This window comes from Lactuca sativa, chromosome 3 (assembly GCF_002870075.4).
Source record: "Lactuca sativa cultivar Salinas chromosome 3, Lsat_Salinas_v11, whole genome shotgun sequence".
Classification (NCBI taxonomy): Eukaryota; Viridiplantae; Streptophyta; class Magnoliopsida; order Asterales; family Asteraceae; genus Lactuca; species Lactuca sativa.
In genome coordinates this window covers 76175170-76190299 of record NC_056625.2, presented here as the reverse complement: position 1 = coordinate 76190299, position 15130 = coordinate 76175170, and the positions used below count along the sequence as shown (strand labels likewise).

The 15130-nt window shown below is 33.2% G+C and overlaps 1 protein-coding gene across 1 annotated transcript; it reads left to right on the top strand.

The window, feature by feature from the left end:
• Positions 1 to 9143: 9143 nt before the first annotated feature.
• LOC111906365 (uncharacterized) lies at positions 9144 to 14649 on the top strand. The gene is made up of 2 exons (XM_023902120.3): positions 9144 to 13898; positions 13996 to 14649. The coding sequence occupies exons 1-2, from the start codon at positions 13714 to 13716 to the stop codon at positions 14585 to 14587; spliced, it is 777 nt and encodes a 258-aa protein (XP_023757888.1). The 5' UTR covers positions 9144 to 13713; the 3' UTR covers positions 14588 to 14649.
• The last annotated feature ends 481 nt before the right edge of the window (positions 14650 to 15130 follow it).

The following is a 15130-nucleotide window of genomic DNA, read 5'->3' as shown; positions in this document are numbered from 1 at the left end:
AGACAAAAATCAATTCAGTGAAAAATCGTCTGGTTGAATTAAGAGAATTCAAACAAAAAGAAGGTGAATCTATCGAATTGTACTATGATCGTCTGAATGAGCTTATCTACAGGTGCAATCGATATGGAATCACCAGGTCTACAATCGAGTTTAATCTCACATTCATAATGGGGCTTCGCAAGGAGTGGCGAAATGTTAGCTTGATGGTGAAGACTCAACAGAGTTTCGATTATTTCTCCTTGAATGATCTTTATAACCTGTTGAAAACTCATGAATCCGAAGTTTATGAAATAGCTGAAGAAGCGAAGACCAGTCTGGGTGGTCTGCTTGCTTTAGATTCGAAAGTTACAGGAAGGGAAGCTGAGAAAGAGGCTACTGAAAAGGAAAATTCGAATGATGAAGATCTGATTGTAAACTTTGATGAATAGGATGTTGCATGTAAAGAAGTTTTTCAAGAAACCATTCAATGCAAGGTCGAAATCAAGTGAAGTGAGTGGAAGTTCTACTGGGAAAGCTGGGAGTGATGAGAAGAGGGTTAAGAAAAAGGAGGTTCGTGCTGAGGAAGAGAAGAAGGAGAAAAAGCTTAAAGACGATGTTGGATTCGACTGCCATTACTGGAATGGGGAGAATCAAATGGCAAGTGACTGCATGCTTCATAAGCGTGATGAGAAGAAGAATAAGTTAAAAGATGAGGCTTACTATGTCGAAAGACTAGAAGAGGTGCATGCAAAAGCGAAAGGTTTATCACTGGTGGCCAAAGGTATGTATGAAGACGAAAGTACATACCAGATTTGGTCATCTGGCTCAGATGATGAGGAAGCGCAAAATCCTACTCATGGAGCGATGTTTTCTATGCATGAGGATGAAGAAGAAGAGAAAATAATTGGAAAATGGTTTATTTCGACATCTTCGCACAAATCGCCAATGACTTCTCAGGTACACTCTGTTTAACAATCTTTTAATATTCCCTTTAGTGCATATGATTCAATACTTTCTGAGTTTGATGCAGCCATTACTTACGTTAATGATCTACTTATTTGTGCTAGTAATGATGCTAAGAAGTCAAACACACAACTTTTAGAAACCCAGAAGATGTTGGATTCGAAGAAAATAAAAATAGAATACTTAGATATGCAAATAAATAATTTGATGTGTGATAGGGATAGTCTAAATGCAGATGTTAAAATGTTGTTAAAACAGCAAAATATATACTGTAACTCTGCCAAAAGATTGTATGGAAAATTAACAGCTTTACATCTTTCTTCGGATATTAGCAAGGACCAACATAGGAAACTTTTTACCTTTTTGGAATTCGAAAGGGAGAAAATTGACTCTATTTCCTATGATTGTGAACAAAGTATTGTTGAATTTTATAAAGTACTAGACAATAGATATGCTTATGGTGTTGTTAAAATTGAAGAATATCCGAGTGCTGATGAATTAGTAGATATTGTAAATGATACTTTGACCAAAAATAAACAAATAAAGATTTTGAAAAGAACTGAGAATTCGAAATCTGACTCTCAATCTAATTATGCTGATATCGAAGATGATTCTGATGTTATTAGTGAAATTGAGGAAGAGGAAGTTATCGATTGTTCTCATTTGTCTGTCATTAATGTCACATAAATGGTTAAAGGCAAAGAAAAATGTAATGATTCTCCTGTTAAAATTGACACTGACAAACCTTCAACTTCGAAAGTTCATGATCGTAACAATGTGACTATTGAAGATAGTCAAACGGACAACGATGATGAAAATGAAGATGTTGCGAAAGAAACTACAATTCCAAGGGTTGTGGTTGATCAAGTTTTTGTCAAAATAGAGAAATTCATCAAAATTTGGAAGGGAAAAGGTTCTCATTACCTTGAAACAAACACAGTTTTGTATCCGAATTCCAAATGCACAGATGAGATTATTTTTCCAAATCAGGTTTTTGTTACAAAAGGAAATAATGATAATATTAAACTTGAGATGCATAAATTGGTTGAAGAAGATAACAAGAAAGCATCAAAAGAAGGATTTTTCTCAAACCAAAGTACTGTCGAAAACAACTTAACAAAGAATTCCTACACTTTTCAAAGACAAAAACCACAACAAGTTTGGGTTGAGAAATCTGAAAAATCAACAGATGTTTCAAAGAAAAATGAAAATGTTTCTCAAAATGTCAAAATTAATTCTCAAGAGTTTAAGGAACAAATTGAAAAGATTTCAAAGAGACAAGCACGAAAGAAAGTTTTTTGGCAAAACATTGAGTCTTGAAAGAAATCAAATGTTGTGTTAAATAAATCTTCTAAGCAGAAAAAGTCTAGAACGGTTCAGACTTCTTTTCAAAATAGAGTTGAAAATAAGAAAAATCCCGCTCTAAATCAAAAAGAGTTTTCTTCAAACAAACCACAAAATGATTTTTCGAAGTCTAAATCACAATAGTCAAAAACCTACATAAAACATAATTCTCAAACAGCAAATGAAACGCAATTCAAAAATCATCAATCTTCTAGGAATTTCAATTCAAATCAACAAACAAAGTTTTCACCAAATCATTTTTCATGACAAAATCGATTTTTGAATAAACCAACGAATGTTCAAAATCGTTTTTCCTCTCAAACGAAACCAATTTTTTCAAATCAAAAGTTCGATAAAATCCAAGTAAAAAGGAAATTTGTCTTTCAAAGCAACCCAACCACATTTTCCCATTCCTCATATGAAACATGTTCCTAAAGTTTTGTATGTCAAAGGCAAATCAGATGTGAAAAACATTAACCATTGGCATGAAGGAAAAGGGAAATCATTTTAGTCAGGAAAGTTTTCTCAACCACAAATTAAGGATACGTCTGAACAATACTTGAACGAATCTTCGAATTCAAGTTCTTCATCCAAAGAATCAAATCCTCCTGTGAAACAATGGAGAGCCATTCCGAAAGAAAAGGTTACAGAGAAACGAACCGAGAAGCAAAAAGCAAAATTCAATGAAAGTTCTAAACAAGAGAATACTTACTTTTCTGTGCCTTTAACTAACGAAGTTGATGTTATTGATAGTGTCAAATCTAAAGTTCATAATTGCATTTCAGGATCTTCATTTCACAATGTTTTTCAATCTAATAACCAAGGACCCAAACAACCTTAGGGACCTAAATTCTTTCATTGATTGCAGGTGTTGAGTGGCGAGCAATATGATGAAAAATGGTATATCGATAGTGGTTGCTCTCATCACATGATTGGGAAGAAAGAAAACTTGCATGATTATTGAAGTCTTGATAATGCTGGAGTGGTGAAGTTTGGAAACAATAACAAGTGTCACGTCAAAGGTTATGGCAAAGTAATGAATGGGAAACTCACGGTGAGTAAGGTAGCGTATGTTGAAGGTCTTCAACATAACTTGATTAGTGTTTCACAACATGTTATGGGTACTAGTAATCAAGTGGTGTTTAATGAAGAAGGTAGTGTCATTTCGAACATTGACAGAAAAGTAGTATTGCTCAAATCCAGAAGATAAGGAGATATGTTCACTCTCGACATAAAACCCATTGTTGGTGTTCCCTGAGTATGTTTACTCTAGAAAGCTTCATCAGATGTCAGCTGGCTTTAGCATCAAAGACTCTTTCATTTGAACTTTCGGAATCTCAATAAATTTCTGGTAAATGATCTTGTTCGTGGTTTACCTATATTAAAGTTTGATAATGATACTTTATGTGCAGCTTGTGAGTAGGGAAAGCAACATAGACAAGGTCATCCAATTGTCATTGATTCGAAGATTGTTGAACCACTAGAACTCCTTTACATTAACCTTTGTGGACCATCGACGGTTGAAACAATCAACAAGAAATGGTAGATTTTGATTATTGTTGATGATTTCTCACGGTTTACTTGGGTATATTTTCTCAGGTTAAAATCTGAAACTGCTCAAGCAATGATCGATTTTATCAAACATATTGAAAAAAGCTTAAAGAAAAAGGTTCGAAAGATCAAGAGTGACAATGGCTTAGAATTTAAGAACAATGTTCTTTATTCATTTTTAACAGACAAAGGCATTTCACATAATTTTTCTTCTCCACACACGCCTCAACAGAATGGTGTTGTTGAAAGGAGAAATTGTTCACTTTGCGAAGCTGCAAGAACAATGCTAACATATGTGAATCTTCCTCAATATTTTTGGGCTGAAGCAGTCTAAACTGCATATTTTACTCAAAACAGATCGTTTATTCAACTTCATTTCAACATTACTCCTTATGAAATCATAAATAACCCTAAACCTAATGTGAATTTTTTTCATGTTTTTGGGTGCAGGTGTTTCATTATGAAGCTCAAAGATAATTTTTCAAAAATTCAGTCTAAGGCTGCTGAAGGAATATTTTTGGGCTATTCACTTAATTCGGTTGCATACAGGGTGTTGAATAAACGAACACGAAAATTGAAGACACGTTCAACCTTACCTTTGATGATTATCATGTTAAAAGTGTTGAAAAATCTTTCGAACAAAAGGCAATTCTTAGTGAATCAATTGATACATCTCAAAGTTTAAAATTTTTTAAATTTTGATAATGATTTAATATTTGGTGTTCCTGACAGGGCTGTTGATGCTGAACTTCATGCTGATGATAATCGAGTTCCTAAAGCATCAAAGCATACTGATGATTTGATAATTACTCAAGATGATGCAGATTTAAACTCGACAACAAATTCTCTAGTTCATAACGAAAGTCTGTCAGTTCTACAAACTGATCAAGTGGAGGGGGAGCATACTTTCGAGGGGGGGAGTAGGAGAATGAATGCTGATGTCGAGGGGGAGAATCCAGAAGATAATTTTGTCGAGGAGGAGCAAAATGAAAATCACCCAAATATTTCAAATAATCAAACAGAAATTTTTCATGATACAATTGATAATGTGTCTATTGCAGGTTTAGAGAATGATGAAACATTTGAAGATGCACCATTAGAGTTTAATCCTACATATCCACCATTGGAAAAATGGACACGAAATCATCCAAAGGAACAAGTTCTTGGTAATCCTCAAGATGGAGTTTTAACTAGAGCTCAACTTCATGATAAAAATGAGGTACTAAATATTAATCAAGAAGTTTGCATGTTCAATGTCTTTACTTCGAAAATTGAACCTAAAACAGGTAAGATTGTTATGGAAGATCCTGATTGGATTGTCTCTATGCAATCCAAGTTGGCTGAATTTGAAAGAAATAAAGTTTGGCGTCTAGTTCCTAAGCCAAAAGATGTGTCAGTGATAGAGCTAAAAAGTATTTTTAAAAATAAAATTGATAAAGAAGGAAACATTGTTTGAAATAAGGCTAGGCTTGTAGTTAAGGGTTATTCGCAACAAGAAGGTATATATTATGAGGAAACCTTCGCCCCTGTTGCAAGACTCGAGGCAATTCGAATATCTTTAGCCTATGCAGCGCACAAGGATTTTGATGTCTACCATATGGATGTCAAGTTTGCGTTTCTCAACGGTGAACTCGAAGTGACGGTGTATGTTGAACAACCCCCATGTTTTATTAACGAAAAATATCCTGATCACTGTTATATTTTAGATAAACTGTTTATGGGTTAAACCAATTTTCGAAAGAAAGTTGGGAACCATCGCATGCTTGTTCAAATTTATGTCGATGATATTATTTTTGGCGCTACTGACCCTACTTTGTCAATAGAATTTGAAAATTTAATGAAAAATCGATTTGAGATGAGTATGATGGGGAAGATAAACAATTTTCTGGCATTAAACATTCGTCAGAGTGGAGAAGGAATATTTATCAACCAAGAGAAGTATACAAGAAATGTGCTAGAAAAAGTTCGGAATGACGAATAACAGAAAGTTGAGAGTACCAATGGCTGTTGGAACACTGCTTAATCCATCGTTAGATAAACTAGTGTTGATCTCATATTGTATCGAAGCATGATAGGTTCGTTACTTTACCTCACGGCAATTTGACCTGATATTATGTTTTCCGTGTGCAATTGTGCTAGGTACCAATCCAATCCTAGGGAACCTCACCTAACTGTAGTTAAGAATATATTTCGTTATCTCAAAGGAACAACTTCCTTAGTACTGTGGTTTCCTTCGAAGATAGACTTTTTCATACAAGCATTCTCAGATGCTGATTTGGGAGTTGGTAATCTTGATCACAAAAGCATAAGTGGCGGATGTCAACTATTGGATGGGAAAATCGTAAGTTGGCAATCGTAAAAGCAAACTTGTGTTTTGATTTCCACAACAGAAGCAGAGTATGTTGTTGCTGCAGTTTGCACTTCGCAAATCATATGGATACAAAGTCAGCCACATGATTATGCAATGAACATGAAGAAGATTATGTTGTATTGTGACTCTCATTCGCATTTGTCATAACTCTGTGCAACATTCGAAAACTAAACACATTGCTCTTCATTACCATTTTATAAAATATCACGTTGAAGATGGAAACATAGAAGTTCATTTTGTATAGGTCACTGATCAGCTTGCTGATATCTTTACAAAACCCTTAGATGAAAAATATTTCATGAGAATTTTGAATGACTTAGGAATTATGGATGCAAATTCGATTCCAAGACTAATTTCGATGGAATGACAAGAGGAGGAAAGATGTCGATTCAGCGGTTACTGTTCATGATTCAGCAGTTACTGTTCACAGTTAACGCTTCGACATGATTCACTTTTGACATCATGCATAGTGGTTTGAAAAATTATTCGCTACTTTTGACAATTTCCTAATTTCGCAACTTAGGTACATTTCTTGTTATGTTTGTTATTTTTCTTTACAAATCAAAAACAACAAAAAGATTTTTCAATTTTGTCTTTTTTTCCAAAATTCAAAAATACCAAAAAGATTTTCTTATTTTTGTAATTTTTCATTCAAAAATCAAAAATCAAAAAATATTTTTGTTTGTTTAAAATTTTCTTGTGTAGCTTCTAGCGAAGATTTTTCATGCCTCCTGCTTGCTGCCTTAGAGAAAGGTAAATATTCGAAACTTTGTACTAGTTAGGATGTCCCTAGAAGCATGTTGCAATGTGTCGACCCAAGCCTCCATAACACAATGTGTTTCGAAGCCTTAATGGTTTTCTCATCCTGAGGATTCCTTCCCAATCAGGCTATATTCACATTCGTTCCTGAGCTACCTTACTCTTCTCATCTGAGTTAAGAGTTAACTGCTTGGTCCATATATATAGCAGATGTACATTCGATTCTTAAACCAATCTTTTTCATCTTAAAGTTCTTTCACGATCAAACACAATGACATATACCCAAGACATCTCTGGTATAAACCAACCAGGTTATAGGTATGTAAACATTCTGTGTTAATGATCTGGATTCATGAAACCGTGGTGAAAGTGAAATGCAAAATTTCGAAACCTATAAAGAATTGACGAAGAATTTTGTTCTAGATTATAACGAAACATTTGTTTATGTACCAATTTTCGATACTCCAAATCACATTCTTTCTTTTTGCGTGGTCTTGGTAAAATGTTCGAAACCCACGACATTTTTACCCAACAAGATCTGTGAATAATTTTTGATTTGTGGAATATGATTTCACTGTGAATATCTTTCTACCTCCTTGTTACTTGATAAATTTTCCAAAGCATACTTGTCACTAACTACACTGGTCAAACATGTAATTTCAGTTACAATTTTTCACACTTATGTTTTGTTGTGATATGTAACAAAATTTTCAACCACCCATGAAGCCTTATAAAAAGATGTCCTTCAATACTTCTTAACAAGCAATCGATTGTACTTTACGAGAAACCATACAAGCTGTTGATTATCTCTCTTGATAATTAGTGAAGTGATATTTTCCTGGTATCTAACTGCCTTTATGTTGAAATTTTATTTTCGACATCACAGAATCAATTTTTTTATTTTGATTCTTATCTTTTTCTTTGGTACACATTGCACTCACGAAATCTTTAAGGTTCTGAGTAATACCAACTCAGGCTGACGATTTCGCAAGTCTGACACATGACTTCACTTTTAAACCCAAAAGTAAAAGAGTCCAACCTCCATGCCGAAGGTTTTTGGTCCTTATCCAGTGGGTGCTTTCGAAAAGACGTATGATGTGACGGTTTGCTTACTTTTATGATTTTTTAGGCAAAAGTACTCATCACTTTTCCTAACATTACGTGCTTTACGGATACTATTACGATTTTCAAGGAAAGTGTGACAAGCTATTAATGACAACCGTTTGTAATTCAAATTGAGTATACATATAAAAAGGGAATTGGGAATTTCATTCCAATTTTACGTTCAAAATACGATTCTCAGACGATTGGTAATCTTTTTCTCTTTGTTCTTCAAGTTCTTTCACAAACCCTAAAAATGGTTGTTCATCAATCGCAAACCACTGAAGATGTTTCTTCCCAGACGATCATGAAAATTCAAAGCACAAATTACCAGGTTCAGGGAGATATTTCTGCTTACCAAGAAGAGTTGCAAATGTTGATAATTGCTCATAATTCATTATAAAATGTCTTTAAAAGGTGTAGAATAATAATTTTGTAAAAAAAAATTGGGATGAATTCGTAACAAAAATTTATAATAATGTTTAAAATTTGAGCCGAAAATATAAATTTTGAAAGATGGGTGACATATTCAACGTTATACGACAGGTAACTATACAAAAAACATAAATTTCTTACTTTTTAAAAAAAAAAAAACATAAAAACAGTTACTTAGTAACTTTAAAAGAGTTACTAATACATTCTACAAGATTAGTTTAAAAAAAACGTAACCTTTATTATATACTGAAAATGCTAAATCTATTTTCAATCATAAGAAATGCATTTTAATAATATGAAAAGATTAATTATCAAATTATCATATCTATAATAATTGTTAGAAGATAAAAAAAAAATCATTCATATAAATACATGTTTCAAGTGTTTAATTACAAGAAACTAAAGATACGAAAGGCAAACAAATTTCATAGTCTTTCTCTTCGACTAATTATTTATTTAAAAGTTAAATGTGATCGTTAACATGTGCAAATTCAATTAGTAGTCAATTACACGATTAAACTTTGTGATTTCCTTAATATAAATGTGACTATTAACATGTTCTTATTAAAGTAGACACGAATCACATGATAAATATCAGTGTTTGTATCTTGCAAATATATATATATTTTTTGGATTTAGAAAGAATCAAAGGTGAGGAGGGGGGAATAGAAGTACCAAGTGATTTTTATCCTTGTGTTTCATCGGACTTTTCCTCTCAAAAGCTACGCGTTCTCACTGACCAACCTCAGAAACAAATCAGTCGGCCAATTCCCTAAACCCATTCAATGCATTTCTCACACAACCGGATGTGATAAAAATCTTCCCGATTTGGTTAGTTTTGTCCATATCCCATATTTTCAAAGCGTAAATAATAGATTTATTTAGTGATACTTTTTCAAAAGTTAGTGATATACAAGTTTCAGTATGCTTCAAAACAACAAGGTGCAAAACAGCTCTTTCTTTGTTAATGATCAGGTGCAGTTTTACGGTAAGTTTGGTAGGTCTATCAGTTGGCCGGAATATTGGTCTTGTAATCCAAAAAGTGGATGTAATTTATACTCGTTCTAGGGGTGAGCATGTTTTGGATTGAGTCGGTTAATTTAGAGCCAAAACAAAACTTAAACCCAATAGCATCGGTTTTCAAATATTAAAAACCGAACATAAACCTAAATCGATCAGTTTAGTTAGGCTCTCGGTTTCCTTTTATTTATTTTTCTCGGGTTTATTGGTTCCCCTCGTCCGATACATTAACCATCCAACCAAGCTGCTAAATATGCCTCTTCAACACATATTTTGTTTATCGTATATGTTAAAAATATTTACTTCTAAAGCATTTAATAGTTAATACAAATAAATGTTCGGTTTCGTTGGTTTCTAGTTTATCATTCCACAAACCGAAACAAAACCGAAATTTTCGGTTTTTGAAAATAAAGAAATAAACTATATTTTCGATTTTATGTGAGGTTTCAAAATTTTGGCATTTTAGGTGTTCGATTCGGTTTTTGTCCACCATAAGACCATGTGGTGCACCACATACCACATACTGCGGTATAATGCAATATACGGTAAACATCGCATTGACCTGGAACGAAAATTGCGATATCCTTGCCGCACTTTTATTCTTTCTTTTTTAATTATTATTAAATCATATATATATATATATATATATATATATATATATATATATATATATATATTAAAAATTATAAAAAATATATCAAAATTAATGGTTTTTGATTCTCTACTATAGAATATATATAATTCTAATATATTATTTATATATATTAAAAATTAAATAAAAATATGATAAAGTACCACGGCCTAACTTCCACCAGCTCTCCATCTTTTTTGCTCTACTAACTTGCTGTTAGGAAAAAAAAATTAAAAAAAAAAAATGAAATAAAGATGCAAAAACCAAACCGCTGGATAGATTTTTTTATTGTGATTTTCTTAAGAAAAACGTGAAGTGCATATTCAGCTAGTCATAACTCGCACGATTTTGTGACATTCTTAATAAAAATGTGATGTTCATATGCAATTAGACATGAATCACGTTATTAATTTATATTTTTTAGATTTTGAAGCAAATCACATAAATCATTTTTATTTGGTTTGAGATAAATATTGTGCGTTTAGTTTCTGATATTTTCACTCCTGTGGTATTTTTTGTTACGATTTTTGTTCATTCCATACACATATTAGTTAGTATTTTCTTTTATTTGTATTATTAAATTACTCGTTTAGTATTATAAAGTTTATAGAGGACCAATAATGTACCACTCCACTGGATCTCTTACTCTTCCCCTCCGAGCGACCAGAGTGTCACCGTCTCCTCCCCCACCTTCTGCGTCTTCTTCAACAATCTCAAAGAATGTTGGAAATTTCCTATTGATTTATTATATTGCAAAATCAAATACCGAAAAACAAAATTAAACATATATATGCAAAACTATATGATTAAATTGTAAAATCAAACACAAATCTGGCAAACAAAATTTGAAAAACACCGATATGTAGAGCTGGAAGGAGCTCCCCTTGAGTTTTACAACCACACACAAACATATGTGTGAGGATAATGTTTTTACGTGACTGCACAAAAATTAAAAGAACACAATGGGAATGGAACACTTGCTTAGGGTAAGGATTCGACAGTAAGAGGAACGGAGATGTGTGTTGTTTCGGGAGGCAGTTATTGTTAGAAATTGGGGTATAGTAAGGCTTGGAATTATGAGAATTGTGTAAAGCATTTTCAGATTAAAGCATTTGAGTGATACTCCCAATATTCTTTAATCGGATAAGACTCAGAGAGACAAGAATTTAGAATGCTTTGATGACCAAAACCGAATTTATGATCCTTGTCTGAAAACTGTCATATGACAGTTTGTAACTGTCATAAACTATAAAAACTGACATAAAACGGAAGTTTGGATAAGGGTCAAACAATGGTCAACTCTCTGAAAATACGATTTTCGACCCCAGTCAGGGGCTCTGCCCCTTGGACCCCGCCAGGGGCTACCGCTCCTTGGACCCCGCTCCCAGGGGCGCTGCTCCCGGACCCCCGTTCGTTTAGGGGCTTCGCCCCTAAATGACCCCTAAACGACAGTGTACTTTGAAAACTTGATCAAACTTAAACAAGTGTGTACTCCACACATTCCTTACTTGTTTAATATTTATCAAGATCACTTTTGGTCAACAAAGTAATCCCATTACACTTAAATAATATTAATGACAACAAATCACTAATAGTTATTGGGTACTTAGTGTTGAGTTAAATCCATAATCGGTGTTCAGCCACCTTCTCCTTCTCAAGTCATTAGCCGTAGACGTAGGCATAAGTGCATAAGTCATAACACACACACCCTTTTTCTATGCTCATCTACCATTTAGACTTAGGATAGTGGGTGTTTGCTATACCTGTCACGGTCTACGTAGGTGTTATGTTATTTTTGTCACACTTTGGTTTGCATGACATTATTTGTCACACTTGCCATGCTAAATATATATTTTTACTTAATTTAGAGAATAAATATTTAAAAGATATTATTTTTTTTTAAAACTTAAATTCCATTAAAAAATATAGAAATTCAAAAAAAATTTAGAAATTAAAAACATCACAAGACCACTAGAAATTCAAAAACATGATACTAGAAATTCAAACACACAAACAACTAGAAATTAGAAGACAAAGACTATAAATTTGACGTCATTTGGGCCACTGCGTCACAGTTTGTCAAAACTCAACAAACCTAAAATATTTGTCAGTTTCAACATTGTAAGCTCAATAGCATTCCCTAGCAAAGTATTTTCGTTTTCACCATTTGAGGCTTCATGCATCACCCTATGAAACACAATGGTCAACCAAGTTGCAAGTGCTTTTGCGTTTCTCTATTTGGCGTAGAGTTGATCTTTTCTTTGAGGTTGAAGGGCTTGGCGGTTGTATATATCAGCGACTCTCCTTTAAAAAGCAGTCGAAGGGCCGTCATTGTGGGTTGGATCTTCTGCTACATCAATCCATGAATGTGCGAGTAAGATCTTTTTTTTAGTAGACCAAACACTAGCCTATTTTTAGTGATGATGTGTAGAAAAAGATAGAAAAGTAAGAAAGTTAAGAGAATAGATTTAAAAAGATTTGAATGTGGTGAAGAGTGAATAAGGATGAGGGTATTTATAGTTGAAGATTGAGAATATAAAATTTGAAATAATAAAAAAAAAAAACATTATATTTTATAAATTGAGTATTTTTTGGGAAAGATGATATTTTTTGAAAATGGAATCTGAATAATAAATGGTAAAAAAAAGGAAAACATTTTGAAATTGGGAATTCTCTCTCATCGGTAAATCTATACCGAATTGCTGAGCCGAGTTCGACATGCCTCGGCCTGATGTTCCGCGAGAATACCAAATTCGTTCCCGAAGCCACGCCGAGAAGCCTTAGAGGATTAAAGGGTGAGGGGTGGGACCCAAATGCTTTAATAATAATATAAATTAGTGGAATGTGTCGCGGGTGGGGGATTTATTAATCTATTACTCCGTCCGTCCCAAAATAAGTGTCCACCAATAAAAAACACGCAGTTTAAGAAAACACAAATCAATGTGTCTTTTACCTGATAAAATGCCATTTTTACCCTTATTAATTTTTTTTATTTAGTTTCTTTTAGAGTTCATATAAACTTATCTTGAAACAAATTTTTCTGCCACAATGTATCTTGAAACTTTCATTATTTTTGCTAAACAAATGGAGGCAAAATTTGCCGTCGTAATTATGTCGATCACAGTTAAAATTTCATTTAGATTAAACTCATTTAAAATTTCATTTTGATTTTAGATTACTAAGCTTTTTCTTTTGCCACCAACTTATTCCATGTGTCTCTTCACTTCCCATTAATTTCGTATACATATGTCTTCATTTAAGCAAAGACTTCCCCTAAAACATTATCCATCATTGGTCATAATTCAAATCTTCATATGGAGCCTTCCACAAATCTATCCACTAAAAAAAACATCACCCTTGCACAACGTCAAGCCATATATCAATTCTTATTGCAAGAAAGTAGTGATGGAGAATTAAAAAAAGGTTCCATAAGTGAAATAGCTTCACGATTTTCGGTTTCTACACGGACAATTAGTCGCATTTGGCATCAAGCTAAATTTCAAATTGACCACGGATTATCGGATGATTTATCTTCAAATAAGCCAAACCACAGCGGAAAATGGTACAAATAAACTTGAATCAAGTTTCAGAAGTTCCATTATGTCGTCGAGCCAATATACGATCTCTTGCGAAATCTATAAATGTCTCAAAATCAACGATGCATAGACGTATCAAGGAAGGTGTACTTCGACCACATACAAATGCGATCAAGTCGACTCTAACTCATGAGAATAGAAGAGAAAGGTTAGAATTTTTCTTATCCAAGATTACTATACAATCATTATTAAGTCTGATTCCTGCATTCTATGATATGTTTAATGTTGTTCATATTGATGAAAAGTGGTTTTACATATCAAAACCATCAAAACATTACTACCTTGTCCCCCCGTGAGGATGAACCGTTGCGAACATGTAAAAGCAAAAAGTTTATCACAAACGTTATGTTTCTAGCGGCCGTAGCAAGACCGATATTTGATTCATTAGGTAACAAAGTATTTTTGGGAGAAATTAGTATCTACCTGTTTACAACATTAGAACTTGCTAAGCGTTCAAACAAAAACCGTATTGCGGGAACATTGGAGACGAAGCCTATTTTATCGGTGAACAAAGAGGTAACAAGGTCATGGTTGATAGAAAAGGTTCTACCGGATATCAAAGCCAAATGGCCGCAAGGTCATATCGTTCCAATATTTATTCAACAAGACAACGCAAATCCCCATATTGATGTTAATGATAGCAAGTTTCCTGAAGTGACATCTCGAGATGGATTTGATATTCGACTTTGTTTTCAGCCCCCTAATAGTCCGGATTTGAATGTGTTAGACCTTGGTTTTTTTCGAGCAATCCAATCACTTCAAGAACAAGAGGTTTTGCGTACAATTGATGAACTGGTTGATGCGGTTCAAACTTGTATATTGGTAAATGTAGGTTAGAACTTAGAACGAGAAGGTAATTTGCCACACCAAATTGAATGTGATCAAAATTTATTAGACGATGTCATATTGTATTTGAACCAGTAAAATGCATTGCACGTCACCTTGTTTGGAAAAGAACACTTGTATTTTGACTTTTTTTTAATGAAAATTAGAAAAAATGAGATGTTTTGTTTGTGTGGTTACGATTTGATTTACTGCCACTACATAATGAATTCATATGATTGAATTTTTAATTTACTAGAGTTACTGGAGTATTTGTTTCCATATTCTGTGGATGACTTTTTTAAAAAAAAAAATTACTTATCATAAAACACATTAATAAAAACATATTGGTTAACTCAAATGATAAGGGGAAATTTGGTAAGCTATTCATCTATTTTTAGTAGTAGACATTTATTTTAGGACAACCTAAAATAGTAACATGTACATTTAAATTGGGACGGAGAGAGTATTTTTTATACTATTTTTGTAATGTGCTGTTCTCAGAAAGTATTTCTGTAATCTCATTAGTGGGTAAGGCTATTCTTGTAATTTTATGAA

What these genes read in the sequence shown, in the direction of transcription:
- LOC111906365 (XM_023902120.3), top strand. Translation starts at nt 13,714, where the DNA reads ATGGTACAAATAAACTTGAATCAAGTTTCAGAAGTTCCATTATGTCGT. An exon ending in CATGAGAATAGAAGAGAAAG is followed by an intron (nt 13,899 to 13,995) that starts GTTAGAATTTTT and finishes ATTGATGAAAAG; the next exon opens with TGGTTTTACATATCAAAACC.